Below are 26,382 nucleotides of genomic sequence, written 5' to 3' on the forward strand. Positions count from 1 at the left end.
AACCTCAAACTCTTGGGCTCAAGCAATTCTCTTGCCTCAGCCTCCCAAGTAGCTGGGACTACAGGGGCCCGCCACAATGCCTGGCTATTTTTAGAGGTGAGGTCTCACTCTAGCTCAGGGTGGTCTTGAACCTGTGAGCTCAGATAATCCACCCATCTCGGCCTCCCAGAGGCCTCCCAGGTGTGCCTCCGAGGTATGCCACCTGTAATTCCAGTAAAAATATAGTAAATGAACCATTGTGCCCGGACCATTTACCCTATTTTTATATATCAGGCGTGCTCAAACTACGAACCGTGGGCCACATGCGGCCCACTTAGGACATTTATCTGGCCCACCGCGTGATTTTGCCGTCACTGCCTGTCCTGCTTAGCAGCTGACTCGTCCTGGGGCCCGCAGTCTGGCCCTCCAACGGTCTGAGGGACAGTGAACTGGCCCCCTGTTTAAAAAGTTTGAGGACCCCTGTATATATATAATATTTTATTTATAATGTTTATTATATTACTAAGAGGCCAGGTGTTAGACAAAAGCTGGAAGAATGTAGTCATTGCTCTCAAAGAGCTTATAATTCAGAAGAACAAACAAACCAGCAGATGCATGATTATTATATAGTACAATATAGGAAGTACAGGTGCTGTGAAAGCAAAAAGGATAAACATCTGGCCAGATGTGGTGGCTCACATCTATAATCCCAGCACTTGAGAGGCCACAACTGGAGGATCACTTGAGGTCAAGAGTTTGAAACCAGCCTAGGCCATTAAGATATCAAATTAGTTGGGCATAGTGGTGTGCACCTAATGTCTCAGCTACTTGGGAGGCTGAGGCAGAATGATCACTTGAGCCCAGGAGTTTGAGGCTGCAGTGAGTTATGAATCCCATCACTGTACTCCAGCCTGAGTAACAGAGTCAAACCCTGTCTCAAATGAAAGGGTGGGGGTGGGGGGGAAGGCAGCCAACTGGGGAAATGAATGGGGCCAGGGAAGTGGCAGCACTAGGTAACTCCCAGTGAATCAATACACTAATAGTTAGCTAAAACAGACATAGAGATACACACAGAGAAAGCAGCAAATGCAAAGGGGACAGAGTGAAGAGGCAACATTGCTGGTTGAAGGACCTACAGAAAGAAGGTTCAGTGTGGCTAAAGCTTAGAATGTTGAGAGAATGGGAAGAGTAAAAGCTGAAGAGGCAGACATGAACCAGATCATCACGGATGCTATATTTCCAACTAGGAAGTTTAGACTTTATCCTAATTCCTAAATAGTTCACTGGTATACACAAAGTACTAAAAGCAGGAGAGTGACCTGCTTTGCCTTTCTGAAAAATTATTCTGACTATATAGCAAAAAAGATGGATTGAAGAAGAAATTATGAAGACCAGAGAATAAAAACAACTGATACTTTATATTTACTATTGACCAGATACTGTCTTAAAAAGAATGTTGTCACTAGTAATTTATAGATATCCTCATTACTACAACTAGGAGGAGGATACTGTTGTCCTCACCATCTGATGGATGAATAAGTCAAGGCATAGAGATGTTAACTTGCCTGAGGTTAGCTAGTTAGTCACACAGCTTGAGACAGCTTGAGACGGTCTCACTCTGTTGCCCCAGGCCAAAGGGCAGTGGCACCAGGCTATCTGACAACCACCTCAAGACTACCAGGTTCAAGCAAGCCTCCAGTTGCCTGCCACAACACCCAGATAACTTTTCTATTTTTAGCAGAGACTATGTCTTGCTCTTGCTCAGGCTGGTTTCAAACACCTAAGTTCAAATGATTCTCCTGCCTTGGCCTCCCAGAGTGGTAGGATTATAGGCCTGAGTCTCTGTACCTGGCCAACCACTAAGCTATACTGCATCACTGAGAGATCTACTATAGTGAAAGCAGACAAAAAGCAATTGTGACTGGCTGAAATAATTCCATGGCAATGAAATGGAAAAGAAGGGGAAGGATTAGGGCAATTTTTTTTAAAGCAAATAAACTCTTATGAATCACCCAATATGAAAAATGAATATTAGTTTACTTATTTATTTTTAGAGATAGGGTCTTGTCTGTCATACAGTGGCACAATCATAGCATACAGTAGCCTCAAACACCTGGGTTTGAGGTGCAATCCTCCTGCCTCAGCCTCTTGTATAGCTCAAATTACAGATGTGTAGCTATTTTTTTTGTTTTTTAAGGGATAGGGCCTCTACATTGCCCATGCTGGTCTCAAACTCCTCACCTCAAGCAATCTTCCTGAATTGCTGGAATTTTAAGTGTGAGCCACCATACCCAGTTTCATAAATTTATTTTTAAAAGAACAGAGCTACTTTGAAGTCAGTGAGAAGAAAGACCAGAACTCCACTGCCCTGCCTTCCCTTTGCCTGCACAGCAGCTTCCCGTACTGACACACCTGTGAGAAACGCTAGCCCTCCTCTGGGAAACAATCCTGAAATATCACTGCACCAGACAGAAGCTAATGAAATAGAATCTCTGGGACTTGCTAGGTAATGATGCCTAGCTTTATGTTTTAGGAAGCTGGTAAATGCTATCAATCACCAAGGCAGGGAAGGGGAAAGGAGGAGAACACAGTGACTGTGAACCTAACCTTAGTTGAATCTCCGTGAGATATATAGAGAGTTGGCCATCCAGATAAGGAGCTCATGATAAATTACTGAGTAAGGAACACAGATGGTGGGGGGTGTCACAAGCACACAAGGGCTGGAAACATCCAGAGGAGGAAAAAATGAGTTTACACCATGAAGAGAGGACAAAGTACAAAATAAAACGCATCTTTTCAGCAAAAGAGCTCCCTTTGTTTTCCTGGCACTGATATTTGGCCTATTTCATTTAATACTTATTTTTTTGTGCACAGAGTACTAGCAGAGTAACTAATTATCATCTCGAGCATGAAGAATGATAGAAGAACTATGGCTCTTATCGTTTAGGCCTTTGCTTCAATACCCAGATCATTTCAAAAGGAAAAAAAAAATTTGAGGAAGAAAAGCTGTATTCACTAACTGGAAGATCCAGGTGCTGATGAGTTGAAGTATTCACTTCTGTACAGATTAAAAGAAACAGAACCATACCTCTTCCCAACAATGTCTATGTACATAAATATTTCTCAGAAATCCACTTGGCCTCCTAAATCAATGGATTCCATGTAAATACTTAAAGGATAAAAAAGGGAGGTTGAGAAATACCTAATCAATATATAATCCCTTTTTAATAGAAAATTCCTATTTGCCATCAGTTAAATATGGCACTGAATCCAAACCAAATAATTCTAATCCAATCAGTCATCATATATAGTCATTACAGTCATTTCCATGATCACTCCATTTCCACAAAGTATTCAGTTATTCAAGTGTTTGTCTCTAAATACAACTAGTAGGCAAGAAAAACCAATCCGAAAGTTTCAAACATTTTATACCAGACAGTGCTTGTCGTAGTCTGAACACTTCTTCCACTGACGTGCTCTGTGGAAGAGTCCTTTCATTTTCTGTCCCAGGATCACTTTGCCGCAGTTTACTACATTCCAATTTCAAGCTTTCACATTCATCAATTATTTGTCTCTTTTCCACATTTAGCTGTTCTTGCTCTCTCCTCAAAACATCTCTGTCATTTTCTACAAAAGATAATTTTTTATTCATGTCTTTTACTTTATCCTCAAGTTCTTCAATTTTTTTGGTAGATTCTACTTTTTCAGTCTGTAGAACTTGAATATTTTTTTGCATCTCATGAATTATAGAGAGATCAGTTTCTGTAACTCCAGAGCCACCTAGAACATAAACATGAACAGGATATCAAATGTCAAGTACTAAGAAATAGCTTCCTATATATGATTAAAGAATAAGAGAGGTCAGAAGTTGGAAAGCATAAAAATAAAATTTAATCACTATAATAAACTAAGCATTTCTAAAATGATATATGAATCAACCACTTTAAAAACACCTATGTATCTGAATTTGAAAGAAAATGAAAATATCTTTATGATCATTTATACCAAAGTGTCACCCAATACAAAAAAAAAAAATCTATAACTGTTCACCACAAAAGCAAAAGGACCTTTCCACTTTTGCAGAATCTCGACAGTGGTAAGTGGTACCACTGCAAATTTCTAGCAGATGAGCAGAACTAGTCATTTACTCATTCGTTAGAAAGTAGCCCAAGTTTACAGCTGTGTCCCAGTCTTAGAGTGCCAGATTTCTCATTATGCCATCCAGCATGTTAAATTAGTAAAACGATAACCTTGCTGTAACAGATTTTCAAGTTCTTCAATCCGTTCTTCATAGTCACGTAATTCCTCTCGATGCCGACGACTTATTTCTGTCAACTTCTGTTGATGTGCATTCTGCAATACTGACATTTCATGTTGATGGTCATCAATTTCTTGACTTCGATTCTGTTTAAGTTCCTTAAAAAATTAAAACAAAGTTAACCAAATCTGTGACAAATAAATTTATGTAAGCTGTTGATTTTACTGCTATCAAGAAGTCTGCATCATTGAAACTCATTCTTTGAAAATGTTAAAGCTGAAGAGAATTTAACACAGGTCCCCAATCAAGACAATTCTGAAAGACTCTACTCTTTCCTTTTACAGGCTTTAAAAACAGTTTTCCTCTTTTCAATGAGAGAACATCGGCAAGAAAACACTGAAAGAAGAGATTAGCAAAAATACCTTTCCTTATTATCTGTGACCATGAACTTTTCCTTTTCCTAATGACATATTCCACCAATACCTGTATCAATCCTCTGGCTGTACCTGGCGTCCCACTAACCCCATCCTCTCACTTAGCCTTTCATCAGTCTTGAAAGTATTTGCAGATTGTCAACCAACATGCCTTGCTACCCATGTTGAGACCATCAAGGTCTCTCCCAGGAACCTAGATCTGGAGCTGAGTCCCTCAGTAAGAGAAGCTAGCTGGACAGGCAATATTATGACAGTGTCTCACAACCCAAATTCCTGAAGCTATTCCCAGTCCTGTCCTTCCTAAGGCCAGAATACTCAACTCCTTCAATCCTATGGACAGACTACTCTCGTAGTCCTGGATTTCTTTCAGTAAATCCTCTTTGGCTTAATTAGCCAAAGATGGTTTTTGTTGGTTGTGACCAAGAATATCAATCTAAATAAGCTTCTATTTCCTAGGAAGACAAGTAAAAGTTATTCTTTAATCCTATGCACTTATTCCTCTATCAGCACTGGGCTAAGACTGGTTAAGTAAACTTGCCCAAAGTAGGACAGCTAGTAAATAAACAGCCAGTATTTGAACATAGCTCTGACCCTAGAACCTACCCACACTACTATAGTAATAATAATAAAATCAAAAGCTAAAAAGTCTATATCTGACAATAATTTAAACATTAAAAATAATTCATTGGCTTGGCACCCATAGCACAGTGGTTATGGCCCCAGCCACCTACACCAAGGGTGGCAGGTTTGAACCTAGCCCAGGCCTGCTAAACAACAATGATAGCTGCAACAAAAATTAGCTGGGAATTGTGGCAGATGCCTGTAGGCCCAGCTACTTGGCAGGCTGAGGCAAGAGAATCGCTTAAGCCCAAGAGTTTTAAGTTGATATGAGCTGTAATGCTACTGCGCTCTACTGAGGGCAACAAAGTGAGACTCTGTCTCCAAAAAAAAAAAAAAAAAAAAAATTCATTGCCACAACAAATATGTATAACTAAGATTTTTCTTTGAAGAAATAATAATTGACACAAACTAGGAAAATTCCACTAAGATGAAATCATTATTTACAATGAATAATACTGGCATTTTATCTTGTCAATATCTTTTAACCCTTAACTCCGAAATTTCAATAACCTTGGAATTCTGTTTTAATAAAGACAGTTTTATAAGATATAGTAGAGTATACAGACTTAAACTACTTAATAAATGTTCAAAACCAAGTGATTTTGGAAAGATGTAGATTTTTATATACCTTACTTGTCATAAAGAGTAAAATCCAAAACATTAAAAAAATCAATATCATAATATACATAATTACTTTTATAACAGACTTTTACTAATTTAGGCTTATGTTTTTTAATAGGCACCTTTTAAAATATTAATAGCCACTATAAGTCAACAATTTGATTACCTTAATGATATTTTGTAGTTTGCAGATTTCACTTTGATCAGAGCTATTTGCTCCTTGTGTTTTAGACGTCTAGGACAGAAAATGAGGATTAGAAAATAAGCAATTATACTGAGTTTCCTGTAAAATAGAAAGTCATAAACTAACTTCAAGATACTTTTCCAAAGAGAAGCATTTCCCAGACAGATTCTGACTGAAGAATGCCAAGTATCTTTGAAAAAACCTAGCCCTATGATGAGTAATTTACAATAAATAAAAGAAACCATATTCAAGAATTTACAGGCGTCCTCCAACTATGGCCCGCGGACCACATGCGGCCCGCCAAGGACATTTATCCAGCCCACTGGGTGTTTTTGCTGCCGCTGCCTGTCCTGCTTAGCAGCCGACTGATCCCGGGGCCCGCAGTCCGACCCTCCAATGGTCTGAGGGACAGTGAACTGGCCCCCTATTTAAAAAGTTTGAGGACACCTAATTTACTAACTGGGAAGATAGCAAGAATTTACTAACTTGGCTAAGAGTGGTTAAGTAAGGCGTTTTACAAAATAAAGGGAAAAAATTATAGACTATTTTATTTAGCTTAAGAAAATGTAGTTGTGGAGATAATAAGTAGCTTTCTAAAAGGAAATTTCTAAAATGGAAAGTTATCTAATATTAATGTTAATAATGATTCAGTAAAAATCTTTTAAAAAATTATTTTGCCTAGAAGAGTTGCTCTCCAATAGAGAACAATCTTTGATTTGACAAGTAAATAAAGAACTTTTGGGTTGTTCTTACATTCAAACCTACATGTTGTTCACTTATGTTTATTAACATTTACTATTAGCATGCTTATGGACCAAAAGCTGCTCTAGTGCTCAAAGAAGGAACACAGTATTAAATGAAACGAACACATGATTTGGAGTCAAAACACGTATGTTTGAATCACAACTTAATCACTATGGCAATGGGCATACTACTTAGACTTTTAATTTCCTTATACACAAAACAGAGGCAATAAATATGTTACATAGTTACTAAGGATAATATAATAAGATAGGATAAAACATGGAAGCATCTTGTAAGGTGTAATACAAATATTAATTTTTATAATGCCTTGCTAGAAAATTAAGTCCCTGAAAGGTTCCAATGATGCCTTTTTTACTTTATATTCCAGTACAAGTCTGTCATACAGTATGCATTTAAAATACGCTCAAGAGAACATACCAAATACCCTTCTCTTTCCTATGGAATCTTATCCAAAGTAATGTTTCTTAAAATGTATTCTTCAGATTATGAAAATCACCTGGGGTACTTATTTGTATGAATGCATTTTTCAAGACCCTAAAATATGCTACTAAATTGAACTCTCTGAAAGCGTGACAGGGAGTCCACAATGTTATCAAGCTCTCCAAGTTGCTCTTACACATACAAAGTTTAAGAACTACTGCTTTTTAGAGATAAAATGCAGATTACCCTAAGGTTTATTTTGGATACTGGGAATGTCTGGCAAGTTGGGAAGCAAGGAGAAAATTTAAATTCGGATGCTTTCTCCCTTATATGACTAGATTAAATTCACAAAAAGATGACAAATCTCTTTGCTTATATACTGTTTTTCCCTATGTTAATAAGAACAAATCCAAATGAACAACGTTCCATTTATTATAGGTTTCAGGTTTACTGATAACCTCCATAGTATACAGGTTGAGCACCCTTAATCTGAAAATCCAAAATCCAAAATGCTCCAAAATTTAAAACTTTTTGAGTGCAAACCTGATACCGCAATGGAAAAGTCTACACATAAATAAGTATTTAACACAAATTTTGTTTTGTGCATAAAACTATTACAAATGTACAAAATTACCTTCAGGCTATGTGTAGAAGATATATGAAACGTAAATGAATTTCACATTTAGATTTAGGTCCCATCCTCAAGATGTCTCATTATGTTTATGCAAATACTCCAAAATCCAAAAAAATCTGAAATTCAAAACACTTCTGGTCCCATACATTTTGGATAAGGGATACTCAATCTGTATAAATGTGATATGTAAGACAAAAAGGATTCCTGAAAAGAAAGTTTACAGCCCCAAATAATGATTTGATTTTCTATGGCATGAGAAACAACACTATAAAATAGTTTCTCCTATTTTATACCACTGATTTTCATTTTACATATAACTAGAGGTAACAGACCCTCCAAACAACATCTAAGCAACTAGTTTCAAACACAGTGCCTTGGAGTCCCAGTGCTTCCACCAGAAAAGTTCCAGGGACTCCAGGGGAAAGGGTGCTGGGTTCAACCACAGCAACTCAATTTTTATCTCATTTGAGTTCTAGACTTACAGTGTTTTAGTTTTTAAAATAGAGTCGTTAAGGGCCAGGCGTGGTGGCTCACGCCTGTTCTGGGAGGCCAAGGCAGGTGGATCACCTGAGCTCATGAGTTGGAGACCAGCCTGAGCTAGAGTGAGACCCCCATCTCTAAAACATGGCTGGGCATTGTGGCAGGTGCCTGTAGTCCCAGCTACTTGGGAGGCTGAGGCAAGAGAATTTCTTGAGCCCAAGAGTTTGAGATTGCTGTGAGGTAAGATGCCACAGCACTCTACTGGGGAAGTGGGGGGGGGTAACAAAATGAGACTCTGGTTGAAAATAAATAAATAAAATAAAATAGAGCTGTTGTTTTAAATTTTTTTTTGAAAAAACTTTCCAAATATTGTAGAGAAAAGAAAACTGGGGCTGGAAGAGAAAGATGATGGGACCAAAATCACTTAGAAAGTCCCTAGCAGAAGTAAAATACAGGTTTTCTATTTTCTAATACAGGGTTCTCTCTAATACCAAGGCTCCAGCTTTCTACAGAACACTAGTATTTTTACTCAGCTTTCAAAAAGTCACAAAAATTTTACTTACCTGAGCAATATGCCTCCAATGGCCAACTTCAGACTCAAGTCTTAAAACTTCATTTGATAATCTGTTTATTTCTTGTTGTGATGAAATTATGTCACCAAAGTCCATGCCATCATCTTGGAAAGCTGAAGTATGATGACTGAGCCCATAACCAAAAGAAGACGATGCAGTGGTTGCTGGTACACCACGAGCTTCTAAATGTGCTGACTGACCAGCCGACTGAAGTTTCAGCAACTGATCCTGTAGCTCAATCTGTCTCGCTTTGAGATGGCTGATTTCTACCTATATATTTATAATGCATGTTTTAAAGAAGGTACTTTAAATATACTAACCTTTTTATAAATTCATAATATTAAAAGGTCTAATAATCTAAAGTTATCCAATAATTGTACTCTATTCACTATGGTAATTATGTTTGTTTTTTAAATCGTGTTCTGGTTAGGCTAAAAGATAAATTAGGTTTCATAAATCAGAAATTGTAAGATGCACAGATTGAGGAAGGCAAATTAAGAGCAACTTGTTTCTACTAAGAAGGATACACTCATCAGTCCTTTCCTCAAACAGCCTGCCATCCCGACATCCTGAGCTTTCCTCAGCTCTGGCCTGGGTTTCCTCTGCTCTGTGCCCTGCAAGCCCCACTCCCTCCATAAAGCCTTCTGCACAGACAGGCATTACTGGGGGTTGCCTGAGTCCAGGAGGCCACCCTGGATGTGTCTTAAAGTATTTTTAAAAATAAAACATTATTTTCTGACATTGAAAAAGAAAAAAAAAGAAAAAGAAAATGTATGATACAGATGGCTAAAGATATTTTATATAAAACACTTTCTTCTTTTGGAAAGAACAAAATAAACTCCACAAAGGTTTATGTAATATAAACTCAACAGAAAGGTTTATGAAGTTCTTATTAAGTTAGTGATAATCAAACTGAGTTGGGAATTATTAAATGTAACACCCTTTCAATTATTATTTTTTGAGATGAGGTCTTATTCTGTTGCCTGGGCTAGAGAGGAGTGGCATCATCATAAGTTCACTGTAACTTTAAACTCCAAGGCTAAACAATATTCCTGCCTCAGGTTCTCGAACCTTTCAATATTTTTATGGCTCTAAATATAGTTTGATTTATATTAGAACTCTTATAACCTTCCTAAATACATCACAGTGAAATACATGTGAAATGACTGTGATAATCTTTACCTCTTTCTGTTGTAGTTGATTTCGGTAACTTGTAGATTGCTGCTTTATTTGAAGCTCTGATGTCTCACGCTTCTCTTCTAGATCAGCATAAAGTTTCTTTTCTAGATCAGTACAATGTTTCTTAAGTCTTTCATTCTAGAAGTAAATAAAAAAGTATTTTCAATAAAAAGAACACAAGTAAAACATGTAACAGCTATATGCATGACATTATGAAAAATGTATTGCTTAACACAAAAATTCTGTAAAATATAAAAAGTTCAGACAGGGCTCAGTCAGGGCACTGGCCACATACACCAGGGCTGGCAGGTTCGAACCCGGCCAAGGGCCTGCCAAACAACAATGACAACTATAGCAAAAAAAAAAAAAAAAATAGCCGGGCATTGCAGCAGGTGCCTATAGTCTCGGGAGGCTGAGGCAAAAGAATTGCTTAAGCCCAAGAGTTTGAGTTTGCTGAGAGCTGTGATGCCATAGCACTCTACCAAGGGCAACATAGTGAGACTCTGTCTCAAAAAAAAAAATTATAATTCTCAAGACAACTCAGACAGGCTGGGTGTGGTGGCTCACACCTACAATTCCAGCACATTAGGAGACTGAGGCAAGAGGGAAGAATACTTGAGCCAAGGTATTTGAAACCAGCCTGGGCAACATACTGAGACTCAGTCTGTGTGTGTATCTATCTATCTATCTACCCATCCATCCATCCACACATATATATGTACAGACACACACACAGACTGGGTCTCACTATGTCTATACATATATATAGACACACATGTACATATATGTAGATATATATATTTACATACACACACATTCATACATATATAAGCTGGGCTTGGTGGCACAGGCCTACATAAGCCCCAGCTACTCGAGAGGACTGAGGCAGGAGGATTGCTTGAGCCCAGGTGTTGGAGGTCACACTGAACTAAGATGCCACAACCACAGTCCAGCCTGGGCAACAGAGAGAGAAATCCTGTCTTCATATATTAAAACAAAACAAAATAGGAGAGGAGGGGCAGGGAGAGGATGGGGGAGGGAGGGTAATTGGTGGGAGCACACCTGCGGTGTATCTTACAAGGGTACATGTGAAATTTACTAAATGTAGAATATAAATGTCTTAACACAATAACTAAGAAAATGCCATGATGGCTATGTTAACCAGTTTGATGAGAACATTTCAAATTGTCTATAAAACCAGCACATTGTACCCAATGATGGGCATTGATGTACACAGCTATGATTTAATAAAAAACAAACAAACAAAAGCACCAGGTCCAGAAAGAATTCTGGCCTTTAAAAGACTTTCAAATTAAAGTTACAAATGCATTAAGTACACTATATAGAAGATGCCTAATTCTAATCTTAACTAATGAGAGAAAATTAACATTTTGCTCAGTTTGATTTTCTGCTAAGAAAAAGTCTCTAATTAATGTTTCCCTATCCTCATAGGTTTCCCCCATAATCAGTATCTAGCAAGAGCAGGCAATACATGTCTAGTAAATGAACAGATTATGTCTAAGCTTTTCTTTTTTCCCCAAACATAACTATTTAAAAAAAGATTTCTAATTGAAATATAGATAGGAGGTGGCTAAAATCAACATTACTTGTTTGTTTATCTCCCAGGCTCCTTGAGGAACTCACAAAAAAATCTAATTTGAAAACCACTACTAGAACTCAGTTTGAGAACTACTGTTAGAAGTATACAAAATAGCCTGCCATAATCCTAGACGTCACAGTCTTTGAAGACGTTGGAAAGCAAGAGAAAATTACTCAAAATTTTATGTACCTAAATATTAACCTATATTAATCTATTATAATTCCTTATCAGTTAAATGAACATAGGAACACAATGCAGCAGGAGAAACTATCTGGAATAAAGGATTTATAAATTACTGCAAATTAATTACTAAGCATTTTATTAATATATTTTACACAGTTTACCAATAATTACTCAGAAAAAGGAGACTGCTAGTGGAAAATAAATCTGCTAAAAGGTGAAGACTTTTGAACTTTAGGGATGTCATCTGTTTTCTTCTCAGATTCTAGGAACTTCTGATATAACAAATGTGAAAATTATCATCCTGGAAGATTACACGAATTCCCAGAGAAAACCAATCAAAGGAATAATTACAACTACAAATCCTACTGTGGGACTCTAGCCCTCGAAAACTAACACAGACCTTGGTCATCCTGAAGAAATAGTAGTAAGAGGCTAGGCCCAGTGGCTCCTGCCTATAATCCTAGCACTCTGGGAGGCTGAGGTGGGAAGATTGCAAGATCAGCCTGAGCAAGAGTAAGATCCCCCTACTCTAATAGAAAAATTAGCTGGGCATGGTAGGAACCTGTCATCCCAGTTACTCAGGAGGCTGAGGCAGGAGGATCACTTGAACTCAGAAGCATGAGGTTGCTGTGAGCTAGGCTGATGCCACAGCCCTCTAGCCTGATCAACAGACTAAGGCTGTTTCCAAAAGAAAAGAAAGAGTAGGCCAGGCGTGGTGGCTCACACCTGTAATCCCAGCACTCTGGGAGCTGAGGCGGGCGGTCACCTGAGCTCACAAGTTCAATACCAGCCTAAGCTGGAGCGAGACTCTACCTCTAAAAATAGCCAGGTGTTGTCGTGGGTGCTTGTAGTCCCAGCTACTCAGAAGGCTGAGGCAAGAGAATTGCTTGAGCCCAGGAGTCTGAGGTTGCTTGAGTTATGATGTCACAGCACTCTACCGGGGGAACAAAGTGAGACTGTCTCAAAAAAAAGAAAAAAAAAAAGAAAAAGAAAAGAAAGAATAGTATGAAATAGGCCCAACAGTCACTCAACTAATTAGCTTCTATTCCACTGGCTGATTTTTGCATAATTTTCTGTGAGCTATTAATATGAAAAACACCATATATAATTCAGCAACACAGTATAATAAAGTCATATAAGTCCATTCTAGACTTTTTTACACAAAAATACCTCAAGTTCTTTGCTTAACTAATAACTAGAATGTAAAACCTATAAATTTTATCAATACCTCCTTCGTTGTCTGCCCTCATCTCCCTAGCCATATGAGAGTCAGAAAGGTTGAGAAAGCACCGTAGGACAGATTCTCTTCATATGGCTGAACTCCTAACACATCAACACAGCTGTCAGGGGTCATACATGGAATATGAAGCAAAGGAACTGGTCTGAAAGGAGAAAAGAATAAATGGACACAAAGAAGAGCAGAGTATAAATGAGAAAGAATGACTACTGATTGCCTCCATTTATAGCTGCAGCCCCTTCCTAAAGTCTGGCTACATTTCTGCTCTTAGGGTTCATGACATTCATCCTTAAAATGGTCCCTCCTCCTTAACACTTGGTATAACATCAGTGTCCACTGGAATTTATTTTAGCTTTTTTTTTAGCAGTCCTAACTATTGGTATTTATGACTTCTATTCTTTCTTAGAGATCTTCCAACAAATAAAATGAAAATGTACATATATACATATGTTTTTTTTTTTTTGAGACAGAGTTTCACTATGTCACCCTCGGTAGAGTGCCATAGCATCACAGCTCATAGCAACCTCAAACTCTTGGGCTTAAACAATTCTCTTGCCTCAGTCTCCCAAGTAGCTGCAACTACAGGCACCTAGTGCAATGTCCAGCTAGTTTTCTTTTTTGTTTGTTTTTGTTTTTGTTGTTGTTGTTGTTGCAGTTGTCACTGTTGTTTAGCTGGACCAGGCTGGGTTCAAGTGTGCAACAAGTGTGCTAAGAGTGCCAAGCCTATACCTATATTTTTAATAGAATAGAACTTATTTTATCTTAAAATTATCCTAACGGTCCTTTGGATCCTTTCACAAATCTAAGAATGAAAGGATCATAATCATCTTGGTTTTCTTCTGTATTTTGCAACATTCTGTTTTTTTCTGTATTTTATCACCCTGGGAATTATTCTATCATTATTCATGAACTATTTTGAACTATGCTAAAAATTACTAAAATTACAAGAAAACAGAAGACTTATGAAGTCACCTTGAAAAATGATACAATAGTGAAAGAACCAGTTTTCTGGCTGTATGGCCTGAAGTATCACACCATTTTAAAAAGGAAACATCAGTATAAAGATACAATCTTTGCAGTTTTTCTTTTTTGCTTTTGTTGACACAGTTGAAAAATTCAGAATTTATGTTCAGACAAAGAGAAGAAAATTGACAAAGGAAAACATTTCATAATTATTAGATAACTCAAAAGATAAATGCAGAGAGACAGAAAGTAACTCTCTAGTTATGATGAAATTGTATAAAAGGAGCAAAATCTCTGATAAATCTTTAAATGGCAATATTCTAGCTGAATTTTCTCAAACTCAAGAATTGATGAGGCTCAGTGCCTTATAGCTCAACCGGCTAAGGCGCCAGCCACGTACACCTAAGGTGGCGCGGGTTCGAATCCCTAGGCCGGACCCACCAAAACAACAATGACGGCTGCAACCAAAAAATAGCGGGGCGTTGTGGCGGGCGCCTGTGGTCCCAGCTACTTGGGAGGCGGAGGCAGGAGACTCGCTTAAGCCCAGGAGTTGGAGGTTGCTATGAGCTGTAATGCCACGGCACTCTACCCAGGGGGACAGCTTGAGGCTCTGTCTCAAAAAAAAAAAAAGAATTGATGAGTTGGCTCAGCACCTGCAGCACAGTGGCTAGGGTGCCAGCCACATACACCAGACCTGGAGGGTTTGAACCCAGGCCGGGCCTGCCAAACAACAATGACAACTACACCCAAAAAATAGCCAGGTATTGTGGCGGGCACCTATAGTCCCAGGTACTTGGGAGGCTGAGGCAGAAGAATCACTTAAGCCCAAGAGTCTGAGGTTGCTATGAGCCGTGATGCCATAGCACTCTACTGAGGGCAACATAGTGAGACTCTGTCTCAAAGGGAAAAAAAAAAATTGATGAGTTAACAATATGTTTCTAAGAAAAAGGAAATATAGTTCAACATTAATTAGTCCTTCAACAGGAAAATATTTTACTCTGCAACATTTTATGACAAAGACCTGAACCATCTTATTTTGTTAAATAAATATGTGGCAATATTCAATATATATAAAATTTGTACACCAACATTTACTTGATATGATTCATACATGGATGAACACTGAAGGCAAATGTATATACAAATGTGACTGAGAGGAAAGAGAAGACATAGAAATGAAAAAATTTGGTGTACCCATCATTCTAATTGGTATTTATAAATCTAAGAATAAAAAAGCTTCATAATTATGGAGCAAAGGTAGCAGTCATTGTTCTTCAACAAGACCATGAGCCATCAAAGTTTTCAGAAGTACTGGTTTTAATAACACACTCAAGGAGTAATGATAACCTTAAATATATTAGGAAGGTAACTGAAATCTAAACAGTATTTACAAGATAAATACACGCCAGTTTATGCCTAAGAGTTAATAAGGAGTTACTGAATTCAAACATTGCCTATTTAGAGTATATGTTTTCAAAACCAGAAAAATATGGTTTATGCTGTATTTCAGTTATTAAAATATCTAATAAATATGCTGTATTTCAGCCATCAAAATATCTAACAAAGTTTTTCACTATCGCTTTACACATACTTCAGTAAATTACAAGATGACTTAATAGAAAAAGATGAGAGGATTAAGTAAGTTAGGTTCATGGCTGTTAACTGCAATTAAAAAATCCTAACTAAGTTAGCTACACATGTTAACATCTGTAAACAAATTAATTTCCTCTGGAAAACACAATGCCCTCTGTCTACACTTAACCTTTCTAAAATTATTCAGCCATGTTGTCCCTGTGAGTGAGTCCTGAACAGGGACACACTGCATAGCCACAGAAAGAGAATATGAAGTTAGTACATAAGGTGAGAACCACAAACAGTCATAAATACTTAAGAAAATAAAGTCTTTGGGCAATTCAACAATCTGTTTTCCTCTAGTATTTGAGTGTTCTCACTACTTTGGATAAACGTGAAATAAGGAAGATGGCTTGCATTTGAAGTTGTGTTTTACCAAAAATAAATATTTCTAAACACTAGAATACCTGTCATAGTTCAATGATACCATGAGAAGCATTAAAAAAATTGAGATTAACAGAACACAAGATTTCTATTTTCCTTCTCAAGCTCAATACAGAGCAGACACTCATTAAGCAGATTAACTTTCCTTTTTTTCTCCAAATGTATACTAGTGAATTCACCTAAGTCAATGCCACCGCACACACTTCTGGATGGTTCTATGCCAATAAGTGCTGGCTCAAGGATTTCTTCAAGAACTATAGGCACAATTTCCTACCCTAGGGTTAAAAAGAACTATTACATTCATCTATCACTAAGAAACCTACTTTCCTTATTAGGTAATTACAGCTAAGGTCTTTAAGTGCCACTAAACTGCATCTTCTACTGAGGCAGAATACTAGTCCCTCTGGAGAGGTCCCTCTACTTTCAAATTCCATAATCTCAGCTTGATAACCTAGATCAGCATTAATAATGCTTATATAGGGTTGTGCCTGTGGCTCAGTGAACATATACTGAGGGTAACGGGTTCAAACCGTAACAACAACAAAAAAAGTAGCAGGGCGTTGTGGCAGGCGCCTGTAGTCCCAGCTACTCAGGAGGCTGAGGCAAGGGAATCGCCTAAGCCCAGGAATTGGAGGTTGCTGTGAGCTGTGTGACGCCATGGCACTCTACCATGGACAATAAAGTGAAACTCGGCCTCTACAAAACAAACAAACAAACAAAATGCGCATATATATGTGTGTGTATATATACACATATATATGTACATATGTGTATATACATATGCATTTTGTTATATATATACACATGCACACACACACACACACAAATATATATATATTTTTTTTTTTAGAGACAGAGTCTTACTTTGTCACCCTTGGTAGAGTGCCATGGTGTCACAGCTCACAGCAACCTCCAGCTGTTGGGCTTAGACGATTCTCTTGCCTCAGCCTCATGAGTAGCTGGGACTAAAGGTGCTTGCCACAACACCCAACCATTTTTTGTTGTAGTTTGGCCAGGGCTGGGTTCGAACCCACCATCCTCCATATATGGGGCCAGCACCCTACTCACTGAGCCACTGGCGCTGCCCCAGTATATATTTTCTTAATTTCTAAATTCAATGTTCTCTTTTTATGGGCTTAGTAGAAAGGAACACAGGCTTACCACAGTCCTCTAAGAATATCTTTTGATGAAATACTATTGTTACATCCTCCTTTACTGTTCTTATCCAAGTCTATATATAGTAACTGAGTTTGTTTAGTCCTTTACAATAGATCCCATTTTTAAATCCTTTCATTTTCTTTATGGCTTTCCTTTGAATCCTTTCCAATCTTTCCTCATCCCTATAAAGTATAATGCCTAAAACTAATCATGAGCAGACTATAATAATAAATAAAACAGAAAAATTAATTTTCTAGTCCTATAATCTTAGCTTCTTTGTATCCAAATATTATTTCATTGGTACAGAATTTTTGTTGTTTTTTTTGAGACAGAGCCTCAAGCTGTCCCCCTGGGTAGAGTGCTGTAGCATCACAGCTCACAGCAACCTCCAACTCCTGGGCTCAAGCGAGTCTCCTGCCTCCACCTCCCAGGTAGCTGGGACCACAGGCGCCCGCCACAACGCCTGGCTATTTTTTTTTTTTTTGGTTGCAGCTATCGTTGTTGTTTGGCAGGCCAGGACTGGATTTGAACCCTCCACCTTATATGTGACGGGCGCCTTAGCCACTTAAGCCACAGGCACTGAGCCTATTGGTACAGAATTTAAAAGTTCTAGATTAAAATAAAAAGCCCTAGGTTAAACAGAATTGTATTATTCATATTACAGTTAAATATATTTATTATTACCAATTAGCACACTGTTAGAACACAGTAAATCCTTGATAATTATAAACTGTTGCCACTATTATTTCTACATTTGGCAGTTTTCCTACTTCCAGCATACAGAAATAGAAAAGGGAATATTAAAGAATAACAAACTATAGTAACATGTAAATATATTCTTCATCTAAGGAACGCTAAAAAAAGCTCAAGAGAATTGAGATAAATAAGAAGAGACAACAAAAGGTGGTACCAAAATGAGACAGGCACAATGCCTTACACCAGTGATCCTAGCAATCTTGGAAGCCAAGCTGGGAGGATCCTTTGAGCTCAGGAGTTCAAGATCAACCTCTTTTCAAGAGAAAGCCCCCATCTCTACTAAACATAGAAAAAAATTAGCCAGGTGTCATAGTGGGAACCTGTAATCCAAGGAGCTCTGGAGGATGATGCAGGATTGCTTGAACCCAGGAGTTTGAGGTTGCTGTGAGCTAGGCTAATGTCACAGCACTCTAGCCTGGGCAACAGAATGCGAGTCTGCCTCAAAAAAAAAAAAAAAAAAGAGAGAGAGAGTACTAAAGTTTGAATAACTTTAATGGCTTTAAAAAAGAAAATTCTAAGTTTAATAGTAATATTCAATTTTCCTTACCTCTGCTCTCAAGACAGCATGAATGGCTTCAATTTCCTTTATCCTAGTATTAGGTAATTCTGCTAAAAAGAAACAAAATTTGATCAACATCATGTGAAAAAACAAACAGGTATTTTCAGGAAAATATGTTTTACTGAGTTTAAACAGACTAGTTGACTGATATGAGAGCAAATTCAAAAGACCTATCATTTGGTTTTCATCACAACTTTCCATGGTCACTAAAGTTCTTCATTGTCATATAAGTCATTCTTTTGTGGCTATATCCTATACCTTAGTATGTCTTCTCTTATCCCCCAGAAATGTTCATTAAAATTTTGTTGCAGGAAATTTAGTTTTGCAAATTAAAACTTTTAACTCTGTTGGTTTATCCAACTGGGACATAAGGGCTTTTACTAACTTCTATTCCCAATACTGTCAAATAATTAATAACCTATAAACAAAAAAAAATGTACTAAAAACATTTAAAGCAACATATTTATTAAAAGTGGGAATGAGCTTGATCTAGTTTTATACAATTCATTCAAAAGTAGAATCCAAGTCCAGCAATGCCAAATGGTACTACCAATGCTGTTAGAAAACCATCAACAGTTATTCTAGGTACTAGATTTTTCCATTATTCACAACACTGTAGTATTATAAAGATAACTTCTCTGAAGAACAGTTTAAATCAAAGGAAAATACAAGCAGCATGCAATAAATTACAGTGATAATCACACTCTTCTCGTTTTGAAAATCACCAGGAAGGATTGCCTCTGCGGTTATTTATACATTTTGCATCTAACTATGAAAGCATTATCTAATTGCTACTCTAAAGAGGACAAAGTATAATCTAATTTGTTTAGAATTTGTTTCAAAGAGGGATTTAAAAGTCCATGTAGACTCTACCACCCCTCCACAGCTCCCCTACTGCCAAATCCTGGCCATTTTAAATAAATAGGAGATATCATGCAGACAAAAATATTCTTACCTTCTCAATGATGGAAAATATAACATCTACCATTAATGTTTACAATTTGTTAGGCACAGTTCTAGGCATTTTGCACTCATGATTGCATTTAATCTTCTCAATTTCATGATAGGCATGATTACTCCTATTTAACAGATAAGGGAACTATGTCTTTGAGGGGTAATTAATAGTTTGCCCCCAAACCCACAACTTGTAATACAATGTATGAAAGTGGAATTTCAGCCCACATCTATCTGATTTAAAAGCCCAAATTCTAAATTTTGAATAAAAGAGTAGAGTGTTTCGTAGAATAGCAACCTTCTGATATTTTAAATACAGATGGCTTTCAAGTTGTAACAAGAGTGCTATTCTGGAACTGTTTTTCTTATTCTTTGCTGGCACAGGGTGAACACTCAATAAGTACTTATTGAATGAATAAATAAAATAAAAATAGGATCAGTACAGTTTATTTATTTATTTATTCAGAGTCTCAAACTGTCACCCTATGTAGAGTGTCGTGGCATCACAGCAACCTCAAATTGGGCTTAAGTGATTCTCTTGCCTGGGCCTCCCAAGTAGCTGGGACTACAGGCACCTGCCACAATGCCCGGCTTATTTTTGGTTGCACTTATCATTGTTGTTTTAACTGGCCCGGGCTGGGTTTAAACCTGCCAGCCTCAGTGTACCCCCAAGGTTACCTCCTACCCACTGAGCTGTAAGCGCCACCGTGACCCTATTTTTAAATAATTTAACAAAACTAATAAATTATTAAGCAAGTCCAACTGCAATACAAAGAGAAAATAAAAGCATTACACAACTTTAAAGATTTCTAATCATCCACCTGCACAATTTTTATTTAGCATCTAATATGTACCAAGGAAGATGCCACATACTAGTAATATAAAAACCAAAAAAAATCCCATCCCCATCCTGGGCATCAAGAAGAGAGTTAAACTATAACTAAACATGGTAAGTGCTGTCAAGATCCCCAAGTTCTGGCTCAGCGCCTGTGGCTCAAGCGGCTACGGCGCCAGCCACATACACCTGAGCTGGCGGGTTCAAATCCAGCCTGGGCCCACCAAACAACAATGACAGCTGCAACTAAAAAATAGCCAGGCATTGTGGTGGGTCCCTGTAGTCCCAGCTATTTGGGAGGTGGAGGCAGGAGACTCGCGTGAGCCCAGGAGTTAGAGGTTGCTATGAGCTGTGATGCCACAGCACTCTACCCAGGGGGACAGCTTGAGGCTCTGTCTCAAAAAAAAAAAAAGGATCCCCAAGTTCTGTTAGGACATGTATCACTGATAATCAACTCAACCTGCATGGGAGCCAGAATGATTTCACCAAGTATCTGACATGTGAGAAATGTTATACAGGAAACTGTTTTCCAGGTAAAGGAGAACTAGAGAAGGGCTTTCCATACAGAGGTTTGGAGTTGTGTAGGTACCTGACAAACCTCCTGGCAGAAGTTCTGTGTATAAGCACGCATGTGTATGTTGAATGTACATATGTATAGTAAATGGTGTGGCAACTAGAAAAGGTAGGTTGAACCCAGACAGAATAGGTCTTGGCCTCCCAAAATTTAGAGTTTGGATTTTATCCTGCAAATAACAGGGCCAAGAGAAATAAAGGGAAGGACAATTCTGACATAAGATGAACAAGATTTGGTGATCAAATGTAGTAGGAAATGAAAAAAGAAAAATAAGACAAAGACATGAAGATTTACTTATAGGTTAGGAAACTGGGTAGACAGGGAAACCTGTAAGATTGAGAATATAGTTCTAGCACTCTGGGAAGCTGAGGCAGGAGGATCCCTTGAGCTCAGGAGTTTGAGACCAGCCTAAAGAACAGTGAGACCCCCCATCTCTACTGAAAATTGAAAAATCAGCTGGATGTTGTGGTGGGCACCTGTAGTCCCAGCTACTTGGCGGTGCTGAGGCAGGAGGATAGCTTGAACCCTTGAACCCAGGAGGAATTTGAGGTTTCTGTGAGCAAGGCTGAATGCCATGGCAAGTCTAGCTTGGGCAACAGAATGGACTCTGTCTCAAATAAATAAATAAATAAATAAAATACACACACACACACACACAAAGAGAGAGAGAGAGAGACTATAGGAGCACCTTTGCTGGAAAGAACAAAATGAATTAAACCTGCAAAACACCCAGGTTGGGGCACATATTCTTTACTAGGGTCAAAGTAACAGCCAACTATTTTCCCCTATCTAGGATACCCAGAGAGACCAGTCATAGTCTCTCATAGTTTCTCAGTGTTATCCAGCCCTTCTCTGCTTCTGACTTCCCTCATGTTTTCCTTCACACATGGAGAAGTCCTTTCATTCCCATCCCCAAACCTGTCCCACCTAACGCACCACCCACTCAAAGGGCACCCCAAGCAATAAAATGGATTTCTGCAGATCTCCAGTGGTCCTCCCTTCTAAACAGACTCCCACAAAAATTCTAAATACAAACACTATCTATCAAACCATCTTTATTTCAACCAAATCAACACGAAGGTTCAGTTAAATCAAGATTTTTAAAAAGTAGGCCAGAATGCTAATTTGTAAATTTTAAGAAATGAAATGGTCAAAAAGATCAGCTCTCATCTAATAGACCAGTCCATTATTTCACTGAAGCAAAGACTTAGACTGAAATTAAACAAGTCTTTGTATCCAAACAGTACTTGAGGAGAGAAATGTCAAGAAACCAAAACAGTCATTAACTTAATTATCAATTATCATGTAACCTGGGTCACTATTCATTAGTAAAACAAGATGAGGACTTAAAAAATGAGCGAAGGCTGCTAAGAATACCCTAACGATAGAGTATCTTCCCTGTTCTACTGTCAAAAAATGGAGAAACGGATAATTAAGCACAAAAATACATTTTCATCCAGAATGCTGAAATGTGACATCACAATAAGCAAAATTTAAAATAACTATCTAGAAAAACATAACCATGTTTCATTAAGAAACAATATGCTTAAGAAAGAAACGGCGGGTCGCTAAATGTTTAAATTATTAGTTATTTCAATTATCATGCCACAAAAATCAAAGAAAACCAAAAAAGTGACTATTTGTCATACACAATTCTTTAAACTGTCAAAATAAAGGAAGACGGTAATAATCAGATCCGCCCCTTAAATTGGGGGCAAAGTAAGTGGTAGGCGTGGAAGAACCAAACAAAAATAAACTTACTAACGTAGGGGCAGTTTCACTCCAAAGTATATGAGATGTCTAAAGTATTCAAAGGTAGGGGAACCAGCACTCTTTCCCCGAACCCCAGCGGCCTTCACCATAGCGAATCGTTGAGAAGAGGCAAAAGAAGGAATGTAAAGAAAAAAGGGAGGAGTGGCCCCCTTTGCGACCCATCTGCGTCTCATGACTGATGGAACTGTGGACCAAACAGACGTTCCCGGGTCCCCCAAAAGCCGTCCCTCCCCTCGCTCCAGCTGTTACCTTCTACTTCCTCCGTGCCCTCCATCAGCATATCCTTTGTAAAGTTTGAAATCTGGCCAGTGAGGGAAGCCAGGCTGCCCCCCACTTGACCCAGAGACTGGCCCAAGCCGGAACCGAGGCCCCCAAGCCAGGACGACATCGCTGCGGTTTAAGAGAACGACCTGGTTCACTCCGAGAAAAGCGTCCAGCGCCTTCGGGCGATCCTGCCAAACGTCCTCTAACCGCCGTCTTCGTGAGACTATTCGGGAACACTCAGGATGTGACAACACAAAGCGAGGTTCTTAGGTAAAGCCGGCTCTGGGGGGCTCCCACCAACAGCCGTGCTCTGCCTAGGAACGCAGAGGCCTGGCCTGGAACTTTACCCGGGCCCGTCTCTAGTGACACCGTCACCCACACAGAGCCTTGCGCTCATTCCCACGACTTCCCATAGTCCAGGCTGGGCCACTTCTTCCTCTGCGTTAGCGACTTTCCCTAGTTCGGTGGGCAACTCCTGCCAACTCGACGCCGGCTGCCTTGACACCCGCCCTGAACGCGGCAGCGGACCATAGAGAGGCGCCGCGGTGGCGTAGAAGGGCTCTGCGAAGCCGCCAGACGTGTCCTTGGCGCAAGGGAGAGTGGGATTGCGGAGGACCGCCTGCGAGCTGGCCGGGCCGGCTGTCTTCAGCCCGGGGCAAGGTCAACCTCCACGTAGCCCGTCGGCTTTGGCCAAGGGAGGCGTAGCCGGGAGAATCACCGGTGTCGCCACCGACCCTTGATGGGTGACCCCCCATACCCGGCGTGGCCAGGGAATCCTGCAGACCCTCATTGTGTTGTTGAAGTCGAGTGTTTTAATTCAAACTATACCCAGCGGTGCGAGGAGACTTGGCGGGTCGTTCCACTGCGCAGGAAGCGGCTTCAAATAACTTACCAAAGGTTACCGTAAGCCAACCTCTGAATGGCCGCTTAGTGCCTACTATGGTAAGAATTGAGTATACAGGGCGGCGCCAGCCCCATATGCTGGAGGTGGTGGGTTCAAACCCAGCCCCCAGCCAAAAACTGAAAAAAAAATTGACTGTACAAAGATATAAAGGATGAATTGCAAATTCAAGTGTCCAAGCAGAAATCACACTTTCCTTGTGTGGTAGAAATTTCCTCTGTGGCTTTACAGCTCACAATGTAAACCCCGACCTTTAATATACTGTGAGCTTTATTCACAGTATATTGTGAATATTGTACTGTGAATTGTACACAGAATATTGTACTGTGCAGCTGATCCACCTATGAAGTTAAAAGACAGCCTCTTTTAAAACGACTCATTAAAGGACGGCATGGCAATTTAGTAGAGAAGTCCTGTTCGAACGTAAAGCACTTTCGTTGTGCTAGCAGTGCAAGTGCCCACCCTCCCACGGTCCTCAGTTATGAAGCACTGCAGTTGTAACACACCTGCCTTCCTTGCTTTTCTTCCTAAAAGAGAGGCTGTCCCGTGACTTTGAAGTACTTGGTGCAGCGCACAGCCCCTGGCCAGGAAGACTAGAAGATTTTTTTGTTTTGTTAAGGATATGATAGGTCTGCAGTTTTTTAAAGCATTGCACTACATTTATTGATACCGTCTTTGATTTTATTCACAGGAGGGGTTTCACAGATTGCACTTTTCTAACGGAACATTGGGAGTACCTCCACTATCTGGAATCTGATGCCATCGGCAATGGTAGCTTTCCCCGAAAGCTGAATGCTTTTACTTATTGGTTGGTTTGTTTGTTTGTTTTGAGACAGTCTCACTATGTCATCCTTGGCAGAGTGCTCTCGTATCACAGCTCACAGCAATCTCAAACTCTTGGAGCTTAAGAAATTCTTTTGCCTCAGCCTCCCAAGTAGCTGGAACTACAGACAGACCAGCCCCAATACCTGGCTATTTTTCTGTTGCAGTTGTCATTTTGTTTAGCTAGCCCAAGCGGGGTTCAAACCCGCCAGTCCAACACCAATGTGGCCAACACCAACGGGCCGAGCCTATTGGTTTGTTTCACAGATGCTGGCTATTTTTCTGTTGCAGTTGTCATTTTGTTTAGCTAGCCCAAGCCAGGTTCAAACCTGTCAGTCCAACACCAATGTGGCCAACACCAACGGGCCCGAGCCTATTGGTTTGTTTCACAGATGCCTGTTGCCCTGGGTTAAGTCCCACAGCGTCATAGCTCACAGCAGCCTCAAACTTTTGGGCTTGAGCAATCCTCTTAACTTAGCCTCCTGAGTAGCTGGAACTATGGGCAATAGCCTCTAGTCCTGGATAGTATTTCAGTAGAGCAGGATCTCTCTCTTGGTGTAGGCTGATCACCAACTCCCCAGCTCAAGCAATCCACCAGCCTCTGCCTCCCAGAGTGCTAGGATTGCAGGCATGAGCCACTATACCCAGCCACCGATCTGAATGATTTTAAAAGAAAATGTACATCTCATTTTAGATGTGCTTATTAAATGCTGTCCCTGTATTTATGTAAAAGATATCGGCTGGGTATGGTGGGGCATGCCTGTAATCCCGCCTAATTAGGGGACTGAAGTGGGAAGATCTCTTGAGCCCAGGGGTTTGAATCCACTAGGCAACATAGCGAGACCCTACCTCTAAAAAAGTTTAAAAGAAAATAAAAAGACAGCCCAGAGATTAGATGTATAGACTATAAGACCTGACTGCCTGGATCTATAATTAGCTATATGACCTTGGTGGATTACTTAACCTTTTACATAAGTTTCTTATTAGTAAGTTGGAGAATGGTAATAATAGTGCTCACTAGATGGGATTGTTAAGAGGATTAAATGAGTTAGTATTTTTAAGTGCTTGAAACAGTGCCCAGTAGATGGTGATTTCTATTTAGGTGTTTGTAAAGTTTTAACATGTGGCTTACTCAGCCAGTCTGGTGGCTCACACCTATACTCCTGGCACACTGGGAGGCCTATGCAGGAGGACTGCTTGAGTTGGGGAGTTTGAGACCAGTCTGACAAGAGCCAGACTTTATCTCTACTAAAAGTAGAACAATGAATCAGGTGTGTGTGCCTATTGTTCCAGCTACTTGGGAGACTGAAGCAAGAGGATCGCTTAAGCTCAGGAATTTCAGATTGCAGTGAGCTATGATGATGCCACTACACTGTATTTGGAGTGACAGAACAAGACACTGTCTAAAAAAATGTAGCATACTGATGATCAGCAACTTTTCTTTGCTCCCCCCATCACCGACTTATTGATGTATCTACAATTATTCTAGGCACTGGAGATATAGCCAGGGAGAAAATATAAATAGAGTCCCACCCTGATCTCCTAAAGCTTGCATTCTACTGAGAAGGTACAGATAATAAATAAAATGTAAGAAATTTAAGATAGGTAGTGAAGACTGCTATGGGGAAAATACAGGGATA

The 26,382-nt window shown here is 39.3% G+C and overlaps 1 protein-coding gene across 2 annotated transcripts in view; it reads right to left on the reverse strand.

The window, feature by feature from the left end:
* Positions 1–23,528, reverse strand: part of TRIP11 (thyroid hormone receptor interactor 11) — a 69,390-nt gene extending 45,862 nt beyond the window's left edge. Inside the window, exons 1-7 of one of the 2 annotated variants that reach the window (XM_003786992.2) lie at positions 23,005–23,528; positions 18,608–18,669; positions 10,151–10,285; positions 8,960–9,238; positions 6,080–6,148; positions 4,230–4,395; positions 3,412–3,759 (exon numbers count right to left, since the gene is read on the reverse strand). In XM_003786992.2, coding sequence (XP_003787040.1) covers positions 3,412–3,759; positions 4,230–4,395; positions 6,080–6,148; positions 8,960–9,238; positions 10,151–10,285; positions 18,608–18,669; positions 23,005–23,143 — 1,198 coding nt within the window. In that variant the 5' untranslated portion in view covers positions 23,144–23,528. The remainder of the gene's footprint in view (positions 1–3,411; positions 3,760–4,229; positions 4,396–6,079; positions 6,149–8,959; positions 9,239–10,150; positions 10,286–18,607; positions 18,670–23,004) is intronic. The other variant, XM_023511549.1, reaches the window with a different exon arrangement.
* Between the last annotated feature and the right edge of the window lie 2,854 nt (positions 23,529–26,382).

The sequence above is a fragment of the Otolemur garnettii genome, unplaced genomic scaffold (assembly GCF_000181295.1).
Source record: "Otolemur garnettii isolate 467f Iridium unplaced genomic scaffold, OtoGar3 scaffold00020, whole genome shotgun sequence".
In the NCBI taxonomy this organism is placed as follows: domain Eukaryota; kingdom Metazoa; phylum Chordata; class Mammalia; order Primates; family Galagidae; genus Otolemur; species Otolemur garnettii.